We start from the raw sequence: 22,119 nt of genomic DNA, 5'->3' as shown, positions 1-22,119 counted from the left end.
GGGGTCGGAGGCAGGTGGGCGTTGGTCTGAAGGTCGTCCCTCAATTTTCGGTGTGGGTTGGAGCCCTAACACTTTTTGGCGTGTCCCTCTCAAGGGCCCCACCACGAGCAGCACCAATTGTGCTGTGGGAATTTTCACATTTAAGGTGCACCGTGCACCGTTTCGGAGAATCGGTTTTCGCGGCTGCCGGCAGGTCCGATCAGGCACGTACCGATTTCCAGTTCTGGGGAGCTGGTTGTCCACTCGGTGCTGGCGGCCAAGACACCCCTGTCGCCTGACGTCTACTTGGCCGTTGGAGGTGGTGGTGGTGGTGGTGATGCACAGCCCCGCGCCTCGTCACCAGCCCAGCTGCTCGGGTACCTTCAACAGAAGCTACAGTCAGGCACGGTTTGACGCGATGACCCGGGGGACTTGCAGTCGCACACCCCTAGCTTCTTGAATCACTGAAATCCCCTGCGGCCCATCGCCTTGTTTACCAACTATCTCTACCCCGACCGTGTCTAGACCACTGGAAGCAGCGACTCACTCAAATTCTGGTCACATCGCAGGCCATTATGGCAGTACTGTCCTGACCTAATATCTACCGGCAGTATCATATCGCTGTCCTCGACTAAACTCTCCGATTATTCTCCGGTGTATCCGATCGAAATATCATATCAGATCAGCTCTGGGTCGGAGTAGCAAATACGATCCAGCCAGAGTCTGAAGCTTTCCTTTCGATATATCAGTATCTGGCTAGGGGCGGAAGTGGCTCGTCATCAGGATGGAGATTCGCAAGGCAAGACACCGCGAATTATCACCGCCATCCTCGTCTTGTATTCTGACCTGCCTAGGTTATTGAAGGTGTCCAGGGCATCAACGGCGGCCAGATTAACGACGGCACCCTTCGCCTAACTGATTTCCACCTGGTCTTCTGCGCGCCTATACCGAACTCAAGTGACGACCCGTCGCAAAAGCCAAAGACTCGAGAAAAATGGATCCCCTTTCCCATGATCTCGAACTGCATCTTCAGACCCGTCCCTCCTAGCTCCCGGCAAGCTCCTTCGATTCGAATTCGGTGTCGCGACTTCACCTTTGTCACCTTCAACATCTCAAACGGCGATGCTGCCCGTGACGCATTCGACTTTATCAAGGCCCACACGTGCAAGCTGGGTTCTGTTGAGAAGTTATATGCTTTCGCGCATAGACCCCTGAAGAACGAAAAGGACATAAACGGCTGGGAGTTCTACGATCCTAAGGCGGAATTCAGAAGGCAGGGGATCAGCGAGAAACTCCCCGACAAGGGGTGGAGGGTCACCACTATCAATCAGGACTACACTTTTTGCGACACATACCCCGCGTTTCTGGTGGTCCCATCCAAGATCTCGGATAATGTCCTCAAGTACGCGCGAGAGTTCAGGTCGCGGAACCGTGTACCTGTCCTCTCATACCTCCATCCCATTAACAACTGTACCATCACACGGAGCTCACAGCCATTGTCCGGCATTACTCGAAAGACAAACGTCCAGGATGAGAAGCTTGTTGCCGCGTCCTTCTCAGCATCAGTTCCTGCAAACTCGGAGAATGCGACTCCAGTATCCAGCCAGCAGGATGTTGCCGAAGGGAGCTCAGCGCTAAACCTGGAATGGTCAGAGACAGAACGACAAGAAGACGAACTCATTTCCAAATCCATGGTCATGTTCGACGAAAAGACTGGCAAGCGATTGATATATGGAGCCCAGCAGACCAATCTGATTGTCGATGCTCGTCCCACCATCAACGCCATGGCGAATCAGCTCCAGGGCATGGGTTCCGAAAATATGGACAAGTATAAGTTTGCGCGAAAGATCTTCCTTAGCATTGGAAACATTCACGTCATGCGTAGTTCACTTAATAAGGTGGTCGACGCTTTGAAGGATGCCGACATATCGCCCCTACCCCCGAACCGCGAGGTATTGCAGCAAAGCGACTGGTTAAGGCATGTTCGCGATGTCCTAGATGGCTCCGCTATCATTGTGCGGCAGATAGGCATCCAACATTCTCACGTCCTCATCCACTGCTCCGATGGGTGGGACCGGACAAGCCAGCTCAGCGCTCTAGCTCAGATCATGCTAGACCCCTTCTTCCGCACCATTGACGGATTCATTACCGTTGTCGAAAAAGACTGGTTATCATTTGGTCATATGTTTAGGCTACGCTCTGGCCATCTGAACCACGAGGACTGGTTCAACGTGCAGAGGGATGCATTCGCGGGATCCAAGGTCCAACCTGGGGAGAACGATGGGCGGAATGATGCATTCCAGAATGTCCTCAGCGGGGCAAAGCGTTTCTTCAACCAGGGAAACAAGGACGATGCAGACCCGGACAGTATTAGTGAGACAGCATCCGGCAAGGTGGTGAACGACGAAGCCACGACCCCTAGAATGGTGAGCCCGGTCTTTCACCAGTTCCTAGATTGCGTCTACCAGCTTGTACGGCAATACCCAGACCGGTTCGAGTTCAACGAACGTTTCCTCAGGCGGCTTCTATACCATCTATATTCTTGCCAGTATGGGACATTCCTGTACAATTCAGAGAAGCAAAGGAAAGATGCCCGGGTATCCGAGAGGACATCTTCCGTCTGGGATTATTTCCTCTCTCGCAGGCAAGAGTTCACCAATCCTGACTTTGACCCTACCATCGATGATCATGTCAAAGGCAAGGAACGAATCATCACCCCAAATCTCAGGGAGATAAGGTGGTGGTACCAGCTCTTTGGTCGCACGGATGATGAGATGAACGGGGCCCTCATTGCGGCAGCAGCCGCCGAAAGCGACCATCAAGCCGCCGTTTCGAGCCTTCGTGCTGAGAGAGGCGCCCGTTCGGCAACCTCGACTCCCCAACCTCCTGGTCTGACGACAAGCCAGTCCGTGTTGACTGCGGTCGAATCCGCGCATGAGACCCTGACCCCAGGGGACAACCATCAGTCATTGAGGCGAAGTGCCTCAGCTGAAGGGAGCAACACTTTCTCCACCCTCCGGGACGGAATTGCAGGTCTAAATATTGGCAAAGGAATGCTGGGCAACATTGCTCGCAACGACGGACCTGTGCCGGCCGCCACGGCAACTCGTAGCGATCAGGAGCTGCGAGATATGACGTAGGGGGTCATGTTCCAGAACGAGGACTACCCAAAGCCCTACCTGATCGCCGAGACACAAGATACGGTGCGGTACCCTTGCCGTCCTCGCCTCCGAAGCCTCTCTCGACTAAGCTACAGTGGCATCGAAGGGGGCTTTCCGCTCTCAGAGAAGATCCATGAGTGGCAGTTTGTTCAACCGTCGTTGTCTAATGCCGTCGAGAACCAAGAACAGTATTTCTATGAGAACACCGGTACGGCCTCGTCGAGTTCGCTGCCGTCGTCCGACCTAATTTCGAGTTTTCACACATCGGGAGGGGTAAACAACGATGTCGAGGGGAACCCCATGTCCGCTATAGAGCCAAGTACATTGGAGACTCATGAGGGTCCCCTTTCAACAAAAGGAGTGTAAGCAGTAAGCAGCATGAGGGATTGTCTCGGCGCCAGTTCCGGTACATCAACTGCTAGTCACGAATAATGATAAGCAGTATCATGGCTCATTTACATGAAGCGATTGGAATTATTCTTTGGCACGGACGGGGTAGCTGTTTAGACTACGAAAAGCAGCCTGGACAAAGGGCATTGCATCAGTCCCCAATATCATTTATAGAAATTGGAATAATCTCACAATCACGGCATCCGTTAACTCTGCTCGACTGTGCCATCTTAAATCGTCTCTTTCATATCTAAGTCATGGAGCCATCCCAGTCCCCCACAGAAGCCTGACCTTCTTGAATGATGTGGTACAGGACATCCAGCTGCTCTAGTGTTCTCAAGCACTTTTCAACTTTATCTTCCTCTCCTTGTTGTTCAGATCCTAGTCTTTACTTTATAAGAAGACCTCCAGGTTGATTTCTAGTGTGCTGACGGGATATCTAGGGAACGAGTCAGTAATCTGTGGCGGATCAAACAAACATGCTTGCAGGCAACGAACCTTAGGTCAAACTTTTCCAGTACTGAGGGGTGCAGGATACCAAACTCGCCAATGCGACCCTCCTTGCCGCCAAGGCGCAGATGGACGGAAGCAGCGTGGCCAGGGAAGAAGGTGTCCTCATTGAGCTCCTCGATCCAATAGCCGTCGGACTTGTCCGATGGGCCCTCGGTGAGGAAGGGAGTGCGGAGCATGAGCATTATGCGGTCAAGAAGGCCGTGGACAACCTCGAAACCGCTGCTCTTGCCGCACCAGGCGGCGGCGAAGTGGCGCTCGTTGCGAGCACGGCGCTCAAGGGACTCGTCCTTCAAGCCGACGTCGGAAACCTCGAAAATCTTGATGGGAACGCTGTGGCTCTTGTTCTCGCGGATGGTCTTGAGGAGGCCAGGAAGAAGAGAGGTACGGACAACCTGGTATTCCAGAGTCTTGGGGTTGGCGAGGCGGATGACGGTGTTTCCATCATCCTTCCGGTTGAGCCAGCCAAAGTTCTCCTCATGGCTGCAGAGAATGAGGGGCATAACCTCGCTCCAGCCAGCCATGGCAGTTTCTATCCGCACAATGTCGCTCAGCTTGTTCACCATAAGAGGTCCACCAACGGTCGCACTCCGGCTGGGGGCTGTCCGGGGAAGGTTGTTGAATCCGTAGCACACAGCGAGATCCTCCATGATGTCGCACTGGTGGAGGATATCGGGACGAGTGATAGGAACGGCCACGTCTAGAAGGTTAGGGTCGGTAGCTGACGGCTTGGCGTCATAGGCCATCCGGCTAAGAAGCGTGCACAGCTCCTCGGGGGACTTGCTGAGGCCGGTGCAGCTGTTGAGGTAATCAATTTCAGCATGGGCGATTCGAGGCTCGAGGGAGGGAGTGACACGAGTGAGGTTGTTGTGTTCCGAGACGATCTTGACGGGCTCGACGGTGAAAGGATCCGCGCAGTATGCTGAGAACATGGTGACCATCATGTCGGTGACGATTTGCAGCTTCGTCATATCCGTCGCCGTGATCTCGATGAAGACGTTGGTGGTGTTAAGGGTGATCTTGGAGTGCTCGCCGTTGATGATGGGTGGCAGTGAGCAGACCACCTTGTTGGAGTCGTAGATGACGGGGTACACCGGCGCGTCGCGGATAATGTGCAGGAATTTACCCAGGTGTTTGTCTTTCTCGTAAAAGTTCATAAGCTCCTCCGCATTCATCTCCTTGGTCTGGTTCAGAGGAATGAATTTGATGTCCTTGGGTGCCAGAGCCTCATAGGTGAAGGGGCCCTGGACGGTATCCAAATCGTGTGTTCCGATCGATACAAGCGTGCGGTTGCGAGCCAGGTTCGCGTGCAGCTTGTCCTGCAGCGCGATGAAGGACTCATAGCGGTCCTTGTCGAACTTGATACCACGCAGGACTGCGCCGGCGACCAGTGGCCGTACTTGCGCCGTCTCCGGCTTCACGACAATGGTCTGCTGCTGCTCGTCCTTGGGCTTGACGACCTTGAAGTTTGGCGGCGGGGCGCGGCCCCTAAAGATGTTGAGGTTGAGGGCAATGCCCTCGAAGCAAAGCATGTCATAGCGGTTGGCGGGGATCTCGATCTTGAGCTGCGGGGGTTCTTGCTCGCCATTGACGACGGGTCGTTCTTGGTCTTCGGTATCTTCGTCGAGCTCGATGCCAAATTCGAAGCAGAGGTCCTCAAACTCCTCGGTGGTGAATCTGTGTGCGAGGCTTTCGGTCAGCCAAGTGTCCCGTTGAAGCCTGTGGTGATGGTGGGGGAGGAGGGGCAGATCAGGTCCCTTGGACGAGACATGGGCGCAACGTACTTTTGGCCGAGAGCTTCGAAGAGCTTGTACTTGTCCACGCCAATGGTCGGCATGATGAATGGAAGTTCTCAGGGTTCGATTGCCGGGTGATAAATCCTTGTCGCCTTCCAGCCGTTGTTGCGCTGCGCTCCCAACTGTGATCTGCGGGAACCTGAACTTTTTGCCCACCACGAGTGACTCAGTCAAGCCGCACTCACATGGACGCTGCCTCAGTCCAGGATCGGAAGATAGATGCTCCCTGTTGCCGACCGCCATGCGATGCTCATTTAGCGCCTAATGAACTCCCTGGAGCAGCCCCTGTGGTCGGTGCGGGGCGGGGCCTTCAAGGCGCTGAATCGCTCACAGACAAGCTCAGGCGAGTGACCATGAGTCCAAAGACCCCAGATAAGGGGCGACAATGTCACTCACGCCCAATACCCAGGATTTCGGGGTCGGTCATCTGGATCAGCACAGGACGTGAGAGAAACTCGTAGAGGAATTGGTACGTGGAAGGTTTAGAAATTGTGAGAATAATCGTCAATGTTTTATTTCAACGACTTCAACCCCAGTTCTTGCATGCAACTCGACTTCATGGTGTATTGGACGTCTGCTAGCACGTGTTAGGGGAGGTCCCTCACTAACAGATGGTCACCGCCCAGCAACTGCCCAACAGCGCAGCTACCTTGTGTTTGGAGCGTCAGGTTGCTCCCCCGCCAGTTGCCCACTCCTCCCATCATTACCTGCTCTCAGCGTCCCGACGTCAACCTTGATCCCGACATCAACATTGTGCATCTCCTCGGGCACACCGCGACACGACACTCTGCAGTCCACGCACGTATTCCTACAGTCGTCTGCCGCACGTCTGCCAACCTCGCGTCACGCCACAGCAGGTTGGTTTGTGTGCTCGTGTCGAGGATCCGCTGCGCAAACCATTGCATCCTATCACAGTTCCTTCAATCTCGCGACCACCTCCAGAGCCTTCTCCCACGTCGACACGGCCCAGCCGCCACCAGCTTCTCCTTACATCTGAAGACTATAGAGCTATTACATCCATTCCTCCCTCCCGCCATCGACGCCCATCGACCTGACCTGCCATGGCCGACGCGACCAACACGAGCGATGAGCTCTACCCCATCGCCGTGCTCATCGACGAGCTCAAGGTGAGACGATGAAGAGGCTTCCCAGAATATGCTTTCCGCGCCTGTCGGTTCTGACTTTATTGCAGCACGATGATGTCTTGCTCCGCCTGAACGCTATCCATCGGCTGTCGACTATTGCTCTCGCCCTTGGCCCCGAGCGTACGAGGGAGGAGCTCATCCCCTTCCTCGATGGTTAGTCCTTTCTCGATAGACGCGCTGCCGTGGTTCTATCTCTGACAAGAAACAATTCAGAATCGGTCGAGGATGAGGACGAAGTCCTGGTAGCCCTCAGCGAAGAGCTTGGAGGCTTTATGGAATACGTTGGGGGGCCCGAATGGGGTCATGTCCTGCTCTCCCCTTTGGAGAACCTCGCTGCCATCGAGGAGCCTGTGGTGCGAGATAAGGTGGGACTGATTTACCCCCATCCCCCAGTTGCTTTCGCTGACCCATACAGGCCGTCGAGTCCCTCAACAAGATTTGCGGCGACCTGTCAAGCCAGCAGGTCGAAGAATACTTCATCCCCTTGACCCTCCGACTCTCTAAGGCAGATTGGTTCACATCCAAGGTCTCGGGATGCGGCCTCTTCACAGCCCCCTACAGCAAAGTCTCCCCGGTGTCGCAAGAGCAGCTCCGCCAGCAATTTGGCCTGCTGGTTCACGACGAGACCCCAATGGTGCGTCGCCAGGCGGCTACCAACCTTTCCAAATTCGTCAAGGAGATGCCCGCCCCCGTCGTCATCGAAGAGATGATACCCCTCTTCCAGCATCTTGTTTCAGACGACCAGGACAGCGTCCGGCTGCTCACAGTCGAGACTCTCATCTCGATCGCCGAAGTAGTCCCCAAGGAGCAGCAGGCCAGCCACGGTGTACTGTTGACATCCCTGCGAAATCTGATAGAAGACAAGAGCTGGAGGGTTCGCTACATGATTGCGGATAGATTTGAGAAGGTACAGCATATTCAGGTGCCCCGTTCAAATGGATAGTTGTTGACCAGCTGCAGATCGCCAAGGCTGTTGACGATGAGGTGGTGTCAAGAGATCTCGTACCCGCCTTTGTCAAGCTTCTAAAGGATAATGAGGCGGAGGTGCGCACGGCAATTGCTGGACAGATTCCCGGTTTCTGCGCTCTCGTGGACCGGTCGGTTCTGCTTTCCGACATCATGAGCAGCATCGAAGATCTAGTTTCGGACACATCCCAACACGTGCGGGCCGCGCTTGGGACTCAGATAAGTGGTCTGGCTCCAATCTTGGGGAAGCAAGAGTAGGCCACCGCAGCTCCAAGCACTTGTCCCCGATGCTAATGCTGGTCCAGGACGATTGATCATCTTCTCCCCATGTTTTTGCAGATGCTCAAGGACGAGTTTCCTGAGGTCAGGCTTCATATCATCTCAAAGCTGGAGCTTGTCAACCAAGGTGATTCCCCTGCGTTTATTTGATGGCGCACACGGGCTGACTCATCTATAGTGATCGGAATTGAGCTCCTCTCTCAGGCACTTCTCCCTGCCATCATCCAGTTGGCCGAAGACAAGCAATGGCGTGTGCGCCTGGCCATCATCGAGTACATCCCATTGCTTTCAAGCCAGCTAGGAGTCCAGTTCTTCGATGAGAAGCTCAGCACCCTTTGCATGGGCTGGTTGGGTGATACGGTCTTCTCTATCCGGGAAGCTGCGACACACAATCTGAAGAAACTGACGGAGGTCTTTGGTGTTGAGTGGGCTAGCGAGGCTATCATCCCCCGGGTGATGCAGATGGGCAACCACCCCAACTATCTCTACAGAATGACGACGTGCTTCGCCATCTCGGTAAGTCCGAATATTCCATGATTCCTGGCCTGCGCTGACCAATCGTTACCAGACCCTTGCCAGCGTTGTCAGCATGGATGTTATTGCCGAGTCGATTCTGCCTATGCTCGACAAGATGGTGGACGATGAGATCCCCAACATCCGCTTCAATGTCGCCAAGACATATGCCGTTCTCGTCAACACCCTGCGCCGTCTGCCGGAGGAGGGTACCCTATACTCGCTGGAGAAGGAGGGTGCAGAGATCGTTCCCTCCCCACGCGGCCAGGAACTGATCCAGCAAAAGATCATACCCAACCTCAACAAGCTGCAGAAGGATGATGACGTGGATGTCCGGTACTTTGCGACTACGGCCGGGGCCGAGCCTACGGCGACGCCAGCTGGCGGGGAGCCAATGAATACGTCACCATAGATGATGAGAGAAATAATGAAGCAATTCCTGTCATTTTGCACAACTGCCCGACTCTCCCTGTTGACATCCCCTGCCCAGCCGGTGGGGTGTTCATTTGGTCCAGGCAGTAGTATTCACGATGTCTCAAACTAGATGGCGACAGGCGCAGAACCGTGGTGATGTCGGATCGTTTGGGGATGGTACTGACGGGGCGGGGCGTTGGTGCATTAAAAACCTTCGTATGCGGCAAAGATGAACGATGCGCTAAGAGAAAAAAGAGCCTCGGAAGAAGACAAAAACTATATGTACGATATCCACTATTATTTCTTCCTGCTCGGAGTAACCAGATAAATACTACTGCAGTTGCCTATAGGCGCTGGACCCGGCATGTAGCGGCAATCAGGGAGGCACGAGGGTATCAAAGTTTATCGCAAGAGGACCAACAATAATGCCAGCAGGGCGGCTACCAGTGCAATCATTCGACATCTGCAGAGTGGCTGCCATTCTTGCGGAAGCACAACGTAGTTATGGTCTGCCCCTTGACGCCACCAAACGAGAAGGTGCGGTACTCAACCCTCCCATCAACCACGAACCCCCCGCTCGCGCCAGGCTCCTCGAACCAGGCTCGCAGCTCCGGCTCAGTCCAGTTGCAGCTCGTGATGATAAAGTAGCCGCCTGGCCGCACAAGCTGCCTTACGCGGTCGCAGTAGCCCTCGCAGGGGCGCCGCCCCGCGGCGTCGGTCTCGGAGTTGAGAGATATCGCGTCAAAGGTGCCCTTATCGAGGACCACATCCCAGCCGTAAGTCTGGGGGCCGTTGAGGACGGTCTCGAAGGGGCCTGCGAGCACGTCCCACTCTTCAAAGGTTATGTTTTCGGAGAGTCCGCGGGATGAGGCAATTTGCCGGGCGAAGGCGACAGACTGGGGGCTGTAGTCCACCCCGAGGAAGCGGCCGGTCCAGGGTTTCCGTTGCGCCTTTGACTGCTGGTCTTGTTCTACGTCTCCCTCTTCATCCTCGCTATCTTCTTCGTCGTCATCCTGTTTGCCGTATCGGAGAGACAGGAGAAGCGAGCCGTTCCCACAACCCAGGTCGAGGAACGAGGTCTCGTCGCGACGGAGCGTCTCGGGCGGGAAGTGGTGTTCGAGGAAGTCGAGGATCTTGGTCTCGGCGTCGGAGTCGTCGAACCAGACAGTTCCAATGTCGGATGGGTCAGCAGCGTGGTTGGAGAGCTCGTTGGTATAGAGATTATCCCAGCTATAAGAGGTCAGTTAATCTGTTTGTAAGTTGATAGTCACCCCTCGATATCGCCTCGTAGGGGCATATACGTACTATTCTTTTGTGCCGAGCTTCGAGGGCTCCAAATGCTGTGGGTGGTTTGATGTAGACATTTCTACTCTAGGGTGTCCCTAGAGACTCTGCGAACCAAGTATAGAGTAGCAAATGTCGGGTTACACAACGTGAAACTCAGGTTGGGATTGACGATGTCGCAAGAAATGGCCTTTTGGATGGTGGGGGAGCTCGACAATCTGCACTTGATATATCCAAATTTGTATTAGAGCCGATGCCGCTTTTGCAGCTCTACTGCCACAACTCGAGCGTATCCTACCCTAGGATGTTCTCCTCTTACAAACAGTCTATTCGGCATGGTTCTACATAGAACCTGTAGACTCTTTTTTTTTTCCCCAATTCTCTGCCATGCCTCCCTACCAAAGAGCGAGGAAATATATTGCACAAAAATATTATTGAAAGTCTACACAATCTATGTTGACCTTGCTCAAGAGATCACAACTAAACTCCGGCCAAAGTTGCAAGGCTATTCTTAACATTAGATATTAGTGTTACACTATTAAGTGTGGGATCGCAAAAATATAGTAGTCTTTTATACTTCTATCATTATTCTAGATACTCGTAGAAGTGAATGTGCCCATCTTGACGTCCCTTGAACAAGGCACTGCTTGTCGATCGAACAATGTGCCCGGCAAAAGCAGCGTTGCTGAAGGTGGGATGGGTCTGGGCATGGGCGGAAGCGGCAGGCGGTGAGATGGAGCCTTTGGAGGGGTTGCCCAAGTGGGTTGGCCCTAGGAGCCTTGGAACCCAAAGTTGACCATGTTGAGGAGCCGAAAGGAGCGTGGGGAGTTACTTCATCTATCAAGCTGTTTCGAGCTTGCATTAGTGAAGCCTGGGTAATTGCGATAGCACACAAAAGACTGTTTCTTGCACTATAGCAATCGCCATATCCCAAGTCGGATCCCAAGAGCGGGGGCCAACTATACAAAAGAGCCAGGAATAATAGAAAACGCCTCCCATGCAGAAACCGTCCGCTGTTCATCCACACCCCGAGTCCATGTCTCTGCACTCAGGGTCCTCTTGTCTTAAGCCAAGCCCATGATATCAGAAAATGACATGCCAAAGCGGTTTAAACGCGGAAAAGAAAAAAGGAATCCCAAGGCTCCCCGCCTTTCCCCACCCCCCAACGCCAGGGCCAGCAGCACAACAGCGACCAAAGCCGCTACAAGCAAGACAAAATCTCGGCCTTTTTTTATTTTAGGCGTCTTTAGTAGAAGCTCTCCACTATCGTGTCCTTCATGTTCGTGTTGATGTTGCTGGGGCCCATGCCCTCGCCGAGGCGGAAGACGCTCTCGATGACGCTCAGCTCAGTGGCAGTGGTGTCGAGACCGGTCACGGCGAGCCAGTCGTTGACGACCATGCCGGCGCCGACGACGTTGCTGCCGCGGTTGACGGAACCCGCAACGAGGGGCACCTGGAGCAGGCTCGAGAGCTCGTCCTGGTCCTGGATGCTGGTCTTGGGGTGCACGAGGCCGCCCTGGTTGGACAGGCTCATGTAGCTGCCGACGAGGACGTTGTCGGCGACGGTCTGGCGGAAGACCTCGACGCCAAGCACGTCGGCGATGATCTCCTCCGTCTCACGCTCGAGGTCCGGGTGGACGAGGGCGATGTGGTCGTTGGCGACGATGACGTTGCCCAGGGCCGAGAGGCGCTCCTCGATGCGCTGGATGCGGATCTCGTCGGGCAGCGAGTTGCGCAGGTGCTGCAGCTCCTGGTCCGTCGTCGACGTGGGCACGAGGAGGCCCTTGCGGTTGCCGGCCGTGAGACGGCCGATGATGCGGGTACCGGCAATGGTGGTGCGGACTGTGGGGATCACATCCTGCAGCTCGGCCTCGAAGACACTGTAAAAGTTCTCGCTGGCGCCGAGGGCCACGAGGGCGTACGAGTTGGTCAGGGTCGCGAAGACGCCGATCCTGGAAGAAAATGGGAGTTAGCAAACCAGGATTCCAGGTATCAAAATGCAACCACCTCTGAAGATGCTCGCTGCCCGCGCAGGCCAAATCGCCGAGCAGGTTGGGCTGAGGGCTTCATGGGAACAATGTATGGCGGGGGCGGGGTACTCACTCGTTGGAGTTTTCAAACTGCGCGCGGACAGCCATGATTGCAGAGGTTCCCTGGTTGTGAACCTGAGTGGCTAGAATACTGGAAGAGGTTGAAAGAGATTTGGGAGAGACCGGAAGTGTGCCGGCGCCTGAGTTGCAAGGTAAGGGTCGCCGGTGTTTGGTCTGGTTGTTTGTGTGGTGGTGGTGGTGCTTGAGGGGCCTCGAGATTTTTCTGGTACGATGGCAGTTCGGCGCCTAGTGGTATTAATAACCCTGGATGGAGGACTGGGACGGCGGGCGGTAATGCGCTAAACTGGTCGCTGGCCACAGTGGACAGGTGCTGCTCCAAGCCTTCCATACCTAGTACAAGCATCTGTCAGTGGAGGCCAGGAGGGGCAGCCCAGTGGAGGGCACCCACGGGAAGAGTCATCCACGGGTCCATGTGAGTCAACTTTGATGGATTTTCGCAGTATCACCCAGAATGCATCACCGCCCGTTCCATAACTAAGCCTTCCAATACCCTGCATTCGTCCCTACAGGCTGAATAAAGAAGGTATCCAGAACCATGTCCCTTAGAAACCTGTCCCCGAGTCATTTCGCAAAAAAACCAACAGCCTGGGCGGCAGGGCCGGTTTCCAAATACACCCGCTCTTGGGTTGGGGGCCATGGGCTTCTGGCAGGCCTCGACCTCGCGCGGACAAATCAGAGCTCTCCTTGGAGAGGCGATGCTAGATTCGTCATTCTCCATCATCCCCAGCCTCTACCTCACTAAGCCATACACGGGCCGTACCATACACCCGTTCACCCATCCATCCATCACACCTCTCCCCTCCCGCAGACTGGGGCATCTCCCTGAACTATCCATTGGCCAATTCGAACGGTGCTGCTGGTTTTCATCTTGGTGTCTGATTTTATGGATACTAGGTAGTCATCATCATTGTTCACCATATCACTATCCGTTCCATCCAACACGAACCGCCTCCATGTCCAAGGCACGTAACCCCCTCTCCTATATGCCATCCTGACCATGAGTTCTGTCTGGTATCTTTCCGCTCTAGACGGTCCATCACGCCTGCTCGTCGAGAAAAGAAAAGAAGAGAAAAAGACCCGTTGGCATAAAAACCACAACCTCACACCGTCCATACCGGCGCCTTCATCAGCACCTGCCGTCCCCTCACCTCCCACGCCGGGAAGCCCGCAAATCGCACTCTGGTGTTGTCCTTAGGAAGAGCTGTGTTGGAACCCGCGTCAGTACTAGCACGTCTGATGTTCCCAGGAAGGCTGTCCTTGCGGGGTGGCAGCAAGTTCCACATACCGCTCTTCGTCTTCTCCCCTCGACTCTTGCCCTTGTCCTTCTCATCCTCCGAGTAGTCCGAGTCCCCCTCTGCCTCCACCTCCAAGGCCGGTAGCTCTATCTTTTCCACCTCCATAATTTCCGGCCGCACGATTTCGCCAGGAAGAGGATACATTATGGCCACATCGCGGCTTTCTAGGGGCAGGTTCGCCGCAATGCCGACCGCCAGCTCCACAATCATAGACGTGCTGCCTTCCACTCCAGGCGGGGGTGGGTTGTTCAGGAACTGGTACAGGTAGGTCGTGAGTTTGCTCGTCGCCTTGCTGGTCAGGGTCTGGCGGTTCTCTGCTGCTGCCGGTGAGTTGAGTGTCTGCTGCAATCCGTCCAGCGTGGTCATTCTCCAATGAACCACCTTGGTCGTCAGGGCCGTGAATTCCTCCTGGCTGGTCATGGTATAGGCGTTTCCGCGAATACTCAGCTCAATCTCCTTGAGCTGCGAGCTCAGGGAGTTATCCAGACCAGGATGAAAGCACTTGTCGAAAAGCTCACCGACGATCCATCGCGAGACGACCGCTCGTCCGACCGCCGTCATCTCTTGCTTGCCGGTCTTCAGTGCATCGGGGCTGACGAAGCCAGCCAGCCATGGCGGCAGGCTGCGCCAGTCCTTGCGGATGTTGAACGACAAGTTGTTGATGGCGCCGTTCAGCCGGTTGAAGCGAGTGGCATATTCGTTGTCGTCCAGGGCTGTCCTGGACTGGGCAATGCGTTGGTTGGCGACGGCGTTCTGGAGCTGCTCCACCTGGCCGGTGAGATTCTCAATCTGGGACTTGCCATCAAAATAAAGACGTTTGACATTCTTATACTTTGTCACTGCGCAAGAAGTAAGCGGTTGTTGGGGGAGCAGGTGTTAGGAGGCGAGGTGAGGCGATGGTGAGACTTACATAGATCTTTGAATGCCTTCTCACCCTCGGCAGTCTCACGGTCTGGCTGTGGGCTGTGTCGACCTTGGTCCATGCCGGGGGACTCGAATCTTGGCGTGCCGTCTCTGAACACAGGGTTCTGAGAGCCGGGCTGGCCAGGGGGAATGTTGAGCGTGCCCATCGAAGCGTTGCTGTGACGGTAGCTCGGGGGTGGACCGGAAGGCACGTCTCCACGCGGCGGCGCTTTGTTGTCTCGGCTCGTGGGTGGCGCTCCGGAAGGCGGGGCCATCGATGACTGCTGGGCCTGGGAATGGGGGCCTGCCAACTGTGTCGAGGATGGGTTGCTAGGTGGTGTCGGCGCGAGATCCGGGACCTGCGTGGGGTAGCTGGCAGCAGGCGATGCCTGGGCTGATTGTTGGCCACTGGATCGCTGGTCTGGGTCTGTCACCGGCGACTCATGCGAGACCTGGGAGACGGTCTCGGAGTTGTGGTGGTGGTGCGACAGCGACTGGGACGACTGACGGTGTTGCTGCTGCAGAGCTGCCAGTTGGCTGGTGGCAAGGCGAGGCTCGCCGACTTGCTGGTACGACGTCGGTGGCGTAGCCGCGGCGTACTGAAGCTGCTGCTGCTGCTGCTGCTGCTGCTGTGTGTGGCCTGAAGGTGGCTGCTGAGTATACAACGGTGCCTGATCGTGTCGGTGTGGTTGGTCCTGCTGATGTAGCTGGACGTGGGGTTGCGAAGGTGGGGCTGACTGTTGCAGCTGTTGGTGCTGGTGAGACTGGTGGGGTGGTGGCGGTGGTCCCTGGTGCTGCTGACGCTGATGCTGATACGGCCCTGTTGGTCCTGTTGGCACTGCTGGCACTGCTCCCGTAGTCTGATAAGCGCCCTCGTCGTAGGGGGTTTCTGGTTCGTTGCCAACTGGTCTGATTGTCGATGTCCGTGATTCCTGCAAGCGGACGTCCTGATCAGATTCGGGGACTCTGCTGTGGTACTGGTATTCGTCGACCTCGCCTACGTCTGGCAGCGGTGAGTTCTCTACGCTGTAGGATCCCGGGACTTGCCAATCGCGCTCCGGGGGGTACTGATTCTGCTGCGATAGCCGCGTGTTTATGACGGGCACAGTGCTCTCCCTTTTAGACGCCCTTCGGGCAAGACCGCCGGTGTTATCGTACGCGCTCTGAGGCGGGGCTTGGGGTGGCGCCGGCGACTGTTGGTGATGCTGCTGGTTGGCGCTGCTGGATCGGCTAGAGCCAGAGAAGAAGCCCTTGATAAAGCCGCGCTTCTTCGACTTCTTCTCGGGTGCGGGGTGCGGGGGCTGCGCGTATCCGGCGGTGACGGGAAGGTTCTCAAGCGAAGCCGATCCTGCGCCGTAAGCCTGCTGCCGGTACTCGAGCCCCTGCTGCTGCACCTGCTGTTGGTGAGGGAGGGCAGCGTAGGTGCTGTAGCGTTGGCTCTGCGAGCGGTTCACCGTTGGCTCGATAAATTCGCGGTGCTGGCTATCGAAGACGGGGGAGTCGATGGCAGATGTATCGGGGGACACTCTGTAGACCTGGGCAGGCAACGGGGCGCCGCCACTTGGGCCAAGGGGTGCCGACGGTAAGTCTTGTGTCGACAGAGGCGGCGGGGGCGGTCGCGGGTCGATAAAGGACGACTCGCTGGAGCTGAAGCCGACGTTGGACGACTGGGCCGAGGGGCCAGCGTGGGTATTCTGCGACGGAAGCTCAGCCGGCTCCTGGGGCTCGCCTTTGGTACAAAGCTTGGAGAGCTTGTTGTGAGCCTGGTTCAGCACCTGGGATTGAGATTGAGAGGGTCGGGTCTGGTGGCCTTGGGCCTGGATTGAAGCAGCGTCTCCTGTTCCTCCCCCAGCGGCAGCAACCGGCGGCTCGACGAGGGCGTTTTGGGAACGGTTGCTGTGTCTGCTGAGGCGGGGGAGGGTCGGCATGTTCAGGAGAAAGTCGAGGGACGTGGAACAAGGACGAGGCCAAATTTGGCTTGACCTATCCTATCCTGTCCAGGCGGCACCCGACAATGGGGAGCGCGCGCGGGAAGCGAGAGGGCTCAAGCAAGGGAAGCTGGGCCCGTCTCCCTCTGGCAGCACGTAGGCGTAGGGATGTATGTGCCAAATGTGGGGAGCGAGGCAGTGATGCGCCTAGTATGTCTGCACCACCACGCGCACTGCACGCTCGACGTCCTGCACGTCGTGCACACTGCGCGCTGCACACGGTGCACTCCAGTGCTCGAAATTGCGGGCGGTGCACTAGTGGAACGCGAGGCGCAACGCTGTTCCTATTTTTTGAACACTGGCAATGCAACCGGCCGGGGTTGGTGGGTTGATTGTTTGTTGGCGTTGGCTGACTGCTGTCGACTCCTCTCCGTGTCGCACTCGTGTCGCACTCGACCCGACTTCTCCGTTCGCTGGGGCCGTTTTTTTTTCCCTCACTGCATTCGATATCCCCTGTCAAAGGGCTTTTTCTGCGCTGGCTGGCGTGGTCGCGGATCCCAAGACGGTTGTTAGTAGGGGGGTGGCCGGGGGGCTGTGCTCTCTCAGCTCTCTAGCTCTCCTCTCGCGACTGGATACCGAGGGTGCCTCGCCTAGAGGAAGCGGTTCCGTCTCCCGTGGGCCTTTATTTCTGGGGACTCAATTGGGGCCGTTGACGGAGGCGATTCTTGTCAGACAGGGCACAGGTTTGCGAAATGAACCGAGATTGGAGGTGGAGGAAGGAAGAGGAGGTGGTGACGGTGATGACAGGAAGTGGGAGAGGCCTCAGCCCGAGTCAACCGTCCAGGACCCCAGGAAATATCACTAGGTACTAGCTCGCGCCGCAGATGGTGCGCACCACTTACCGGTACAAGTACGGAGTATCCGTAACAGATATACAGATGGTGGCAAGGCAGTCCGCAGAGAGTTCGCGCCGGTAGGCCAGGGCACGTGTGTGTGGGATTTTAGGGTCTCGCGGCCTCGCCTTTTTTTTCTATGTTGCGAAACAACTTAAACGATGCCCAGAAACTCGAAACCAGAAACATGCTGGAATCCCAGCTGTCTCGGACCCCCCCCCGGTGAGGTGGACTTGTGGCGAGTTGCGGACAACCAGAAGTTCAGGACCCAATGCCGACAGTGACGCCGGCGCCGCAGGGCTGATGCCGATCGGGGCTCTTCCAAGTTCTCTGCTCCGACTCTTGAGTCTTGACCTTCTCTCTTGGGATGGCCCCCCACATCTGGCTGACCGTTGGACGGTTAATCAATAGGCCGTCAACAACGGTCCAAGAGTCAAAGATTAGATTGTACCTCCATCACCTCAGAACCGTGCAACCGTGCTCAAAAAACTCAAAAAAGGTTGCCAGATCATCCTGCTGGCACCGCGCCCCTCCACGCATGTCTAGGAGCTGCACGCAGGAGCAAGTGAGGAACCGCACTTGCCGCGCCAACGGGAAGGTGTTTCGCCCTGCGGGAGCTGAAGAGTGAAGACTGAATTTCCTGACAGGCCACTGCTGCACTGTAGTGGTGTTTCTATGAATAGAAACCAACCTGGGCCCCACCCCGCCCTCCTACACTTATGTCTGTACGGAGTACTCGTAGTACGGAGTAGTAATACGTGGGAAGGGATGATGGATCAATCCCACTTTCCCACCTCGAAGTTGCCACTTCCAGTTGCCAATGCGTGGTCAGCCTCGTCTGCAGTAATGACCCCTGCATGCAGCAAATAATGCATCGGCGTCTTCTTCGCACTGCGCTCTGTGGGAACGGACATGCTGAGACCAAGATGTAATTGCCTCCCGCGGACAAGGAACCTTGGAACAGCCAGTGGCCACGTGACCTTGAATGCGCTTCCAAGAAGAATATTGTTACTAATACTAACCACGACCTTAGACATTGGACGTGATCGCACTGGGCAGCATCTCTCTCTCCCTTGAATTGAATTTCGACGGATATGGTAGACGGGGGTTGACAACTCTTTGAAAGGTGAAGAAGCTACGTGTATTCAGAGACTGCTACGGATACGTCTTCGCCATTCCGCTCCTCTCTTTTAATAGGCAAGTATGGAAGTGATATGATAATAAGTATCCGAAGAAATATTATAATACAGGTAGGTACTATGCAAAAAAATGTTAGGAGGTAAGGCATTTTTCAGGATTTACAGTCAAATAAACTACACGGATACCGAGTCCAATGTTCCTACCGCTTTTCTGTTGCCCCGCGCTTGACGACTTACCCTTTCGAGGCATCCGTCCTCGGAGCTCTCAACCACCTCACCAACTGAACCTTAATCCAAAGCTTGTCGATCATATCAATCTGCCATATGTCCTGGTCCTTAAAAGACATCTTGTTATCAAATGCCGCTGCTGTAAAAGAAAAGCTCGCAAATCTATTTTGTCATGCTACTTCTCTCGCCCATTTCGGTGGCCGTTGTCGGCCTTGCCGCCCTCGTACTCTTCGTGGTCCGGCGTCTCTCATCACCATTGCGCAAGATCCCTGGCCCTAGAGTTTCGGCATTCACGTCCCTGGAGCTGAAACGGAACGAGTTTGCGGCCAATCGTACCCTTTACATCCACGACTTGCATCTGCGCTATGGTCCTGTTGTGCGCGTTGCTCCCAATGAAGTCTCGTTCACATCATGGGCTGCTCTTAAGGAGATATATTGCTCTAGCGGAAGCGGGTACGACAAGAGCGACTTCTATGACCTCTTCAAGGTCTATGGCCGAAGGTACTCCTTACTTTATCTCGTTGCCTTGGTAGGACTGGCTGAGATTCGCCTGGCAGGACCATGTTCACGACATTGAATAAGGCTGATGTAAGTACACGTCATGACATACTACTAGAATTGTCATATCTTAAGCAGCATACAGCACGCAAAGAGGAAACGGGTTCTCGCGGACCGATATGCTAATTCCAATATCATGCGTGGCCCTGCCATTGGGGGAATCCAAGAACGCTCCAGGAAGTTTCTCCAGCGCTGCACCAGTGCCGGTGAGCAAGCTCATGATATCTTTGTAAGTTCCCTTGAGTTCCCACATCTTGGATACCATGGCTGACTCTATGATAGATAGGTTCGTCAGTAGACCGTGGAATCGTCGTCGGCTAACTGACCGTAATAGCTTTGCATGCATATGCCTGTGACTGCATCACCCATCATCTCTTCCATCCGCGAGGTAGCAACTGCCTGGAAGATGCCACAGACCAAGAAATGATGCATCAGTTAGCGGGGGATGACAGCTTGCAAAGTACGAATGCAGAGAGGCGCCCCTCCGCCAACTCGATAAGCCCTAGCTGACACGGCAGCCCAGATCGACTGATCTCCTTCTACAGCCCAGCTCTCCACCGTCTCATCTCGGGAATACTGTACTTTTTCATCAAACCTAGAGAGACACCATTGGCTGACAATTATGTCTTGCAGACGAGCAAGTGTCCTGACCCTGCCACTTTTACCCTCATGAGCCGTCTAAGAGAGAAGATGGGGGAAGAGCTTGACTCGACTGATGCAGCGGCCGAGTGCCTCGACCATATGGCGGCAGGCGTAGACACGACGGGGGACGGCCTGTGCTTCCTGATGTGGGAGCTCTCGCAGCCCCGGTCCCTGGAGTTCCAGCGTCGACTGCAGGAGGAACTGCGGCAGAATCGCGACTTGCCCCTGGACCAACTACCATTTCTCGATGCCGTGGTCTCCGAAGGTCTCCGCTGCTTCCCGCCGATTCCCATGTCCCTCCCCCGCCACGTCCCTGCCGGAGGCCGGACAATTGATGGAACTTGGATCCCGGGAGGGACCCTGGTCAGCTGCCAGGCATACTCCGTCCAGCGCCTCAACCACGATGTGTACCCGGAGCCACAAAAGTTCAACCCGGATCGGTGGCTCCAGGCCGAGGGCGACACAGAGAGGAGGCGCCTGCTGTTTGCGTTTTCCAATGGCGGCAGAGGATGCGTGGGCAAGCAGTAAGTCCCCCCCTCCCCCCCAGCCTCCTCACACAACAAGCGTTTGAGAGCAAATAACGGCTAATGTTGGGCGGTTTGTAGCCTGGCTCTCGCGGAGATGAAGACGCTCCTGCGGGACGTGTACTCAGACTATGGCACGACGCCGCATGTCTCTATGACAGATGAAGCCATGGCCGTGTCGGACCAACTCATCTCATCGCGGCCGCTGGGGCAGCGATGCTTGCTACACTTTCGTCCCTTAAACCTCGGTGAAGCCAAGGCTTGAAACAGTCTTGTAAATACGGGGATAGGCGAACACCCTCTGGTCAAAGATAAGACAGTATCGCCTACCGAGGCGTTTGGGGCGGCTTGAATAAGGTAGTCAGACAAGCGGAATACTTTGTCGTGCCTATGACTCGCGCTCAAAGCCGGGCTCATCGCCACCGGGCAGGCGGTTCCGGGGCGTCATTCTGGCATGAATCGCCAGTGGTGCGAGTACGAGTATGAACATTCGTACTTGCACGAAAGCATTGGCAGCCCTGAAGATCAGTTTGCGTCTCGGGGAGGTGGATCACGGATGGCTCCGTGTTTTGTTTGTATTCACGAAGTGGGGTGTAGCGGCCAAGCAACGAGAACAATTAATGAAGTGATGCACAGCTTGTGACATGCAGCACAAAGCCAAGTTAATCCGGCACCGGGGGCCACCCCGCCGGCGCTAGTGGAGAGCACTGGAGGCTTCCATCAGGGGGGCCTGTGTTCCCTGTTGCCTGTGGTCTGTGGTGTCCGGGTGCTGCCAAAGTGCTCAGCCAAAAGTGCCCGCGCATGGAACCCGCGGGTGCCCCATCGCTCAGGTGCCACGAAAAATCCATTCCAGGTCCCCAGTTTGCTGCTGTGAGCCGCCACACAGAGCACACAGAGCACATCAGTGGCCACGCAGCCCACGCACGCAGCCCACCAAGCCCGCAAGTCCACCCATCCACCCAGCCAGCCAGCCCATCTTTAAACCTCCACCCGCCTCACAACTTCCACAATTTTTTTTTCTCTCCTCTTCTTCACAGAACCTTTGGCCATCTTTCCCACCAGAGCCTCCTCTGTTTCTCCCCCAACTTGCCTCCCGCTGCGGAATCGCTCTCCCACCGGACCCCCGGAACTGCCCATCACCGCTCTCCATTACTCGATTTGCCTCCTCGTAGGTAGCGATATTGCGTCCAGCATCGCCTCGTTAAGCCGCTATCGACACCATCACATCCGACTTCGCTTCGACAACAAGCACACCCGCCACATAGTAACCGACAGGCTACATTGCTGTTTATGTATCAGCACGACCAAGTCACCGTGTCCAGACACTTCTTCAAGCTGCAGTTATTTCGCATACCGCGGAAACCCTCCAGTCCCGACATCTCAACTGACGGTTGAAGCCCTCCGGCCCCGAGTTCATGTCGCTCTACTGCATCAACCACTGTCATCGGTTTGCCCTTATGT

The 22,119-nt window shown here is 55.6% G+C and overlaps 7 protein-coding genes across 7 annotated transcripts; 3 read left to right on the top strand and 4 right to left on the bottom strand.

Annotated features, from left to right (window-relative positions):
- Positions 1-554: 554 nt before the first annotated feature.
- On the top strand, positions 555-3,119 carry YMR1 (phosphatidylinositol-3-phosphatase YMR1; the record flags this gene model as incomplete). Its single annotated transcript, XM_083197461.1, has 2 exons — positions 555-560; positions 834-3,119. The coding sequence occupies 2 exons, from the start codon at positions 555-557 to the stop codon at positions 3,117-3,119; spliced, it is 2,292 nt and encodes a 763-aa protein (XP_083046929.1).
- Positions 3,120-3,923: 804 nt separating this feature from the next.
- Positions 3,924-5,877, bottom strand: FRS1 (phenylalanine--tRNA ligase subunit beta; the record flags this gene model as incomplete). The annotated part of the gene is made up of 3 exons (XM_083197460.1): positions 3,924-3,969; positions 4,029-5,717; positions 5,825-5,877. The coding sequence occupies 3 exons, from the start codon at positions 5,875-5,877 to the stop codon at positions 3,924-3,926; spliced, it is 1,788 nt and encodes a 595-aa protein (XP_083046928.1).
- Positions 5,878-6,897: 1,020 nt separating this feature from the next.
- Positions 6,898-9,151, top strand: TPD3 (protein phosphatase 2A structural subunit TPD3; the record flags this gene model as incomplete). Its single annotated transcript, XM_083197459.1, has 8 exons — positions 6,898-6,963; positions 7,029-7,134; positions 7,195-7,346; positions 7,397-7,888; positions 7,942-8,201; positions 8,253-8,353; positions 8,405-8,742; positions 8,795-9,151. 8 exons carry the CDS (start codon positions 6,898-6,900, stop codon positions 9,149-9,151), a joined length of 1,872 nt encoding a protein of 623 aa, XP_083046927.1.
- Positions 9,152-9,605: 454 nt separating this feature from the next.
- On the bottom strand, positions 9,606-10,517 carry EFM4 (S-adenosyl-L-methionine-dependent methyltransferase; the record flags this gene model as incomplete). Its single annotated transcript, XM_083197458.1, has 2 exons — positions 9,606-10,383; positions 10,459-10,517. The coding sequence occupies 2 exons, from the start codon at positions 10,515-10,517 to the stop codon at positions 9,606-9,608; spliced, it is 837 nt and encodes a 278-aa protein (XP_083046926.1).
- A 1,166-nt stretch (positions 10,518-11,683) lies between these two features.
- TIF6 (translation initiation factor 6) lies at positions 11,684-12,575 on the bottom strand (the record flags this gene model as incomplete). The annotated part of the gene is made up of 2 exons (XM_083197457.1): positions 11,684-12,389; positions 12,541-12,575. The coding sequence occupies 2 exons, from the start codon at positions 12,573-12,575 to the stop codon at positions 11,684-11,686; spliced, it is 741 nt and encodes a 246-aa protein (XP_083046925.1).
- A 1,073-nt stretch (positions 12,576-13,648) lies between these two features.
- Positions 13,649-16,674, bottom strand: ACO1O0_008090 (uncharacterized protein; the record flags this gene model as incomplete). Its single annotated transcript, XM_083197456.1, has 2 exons — positions 13,649-14,682; positions 14,754-16,674. 2 exons carry the CDS (start codon positions 16,672-16,674, stop codon positions 13,649-13,651), a joined length of 2,955 nt encoding a protein of 984 aa, XP_083046924.1.
- A 2,432-nt stretch (positions 16,675-19,106) lies between these two features.
- Positions 19,107-20,923, top strand: ACO1O0_008089 (cytochrome P450; the record flags this gene model as incomplete). The annotated part of the gene is made up of 5 exons (XM_083197455.1): positions 19,107-19,435; positions 19,492-19,522; positions 19,578-19,721; positions 20,126-20,658; positions 20,740-20,923. 5 exons carry the CDS (start codon positions 19,107-19,109, stop codon positions 20,921-20,923), a joined length of 1,221 nt encoding a protein of 406 aa, XP_083046923.1.
- Between the last annotated feature and the right edge of the window lie 1,196 nt (positions 20,924-22,119).

The sequence above is a fragment of the Amphichorda felina genome, assembly GCF_050947745.1.
Source record: "Amphichorda felina strain 45539 chromosome Unknown scaffold_8, whole genome shotgun sequence".
NCBI lineage: Eukaryota > Fungi > Ascomycota > Sordariomycetes > Hypocreales > Bionectriaceae > Amphichorda > Amphichorda felina.
Note: the sequence above shows the minus strand (reverse complement) of the source record. Positions and strands in the feature narration are given on the sequence as shown.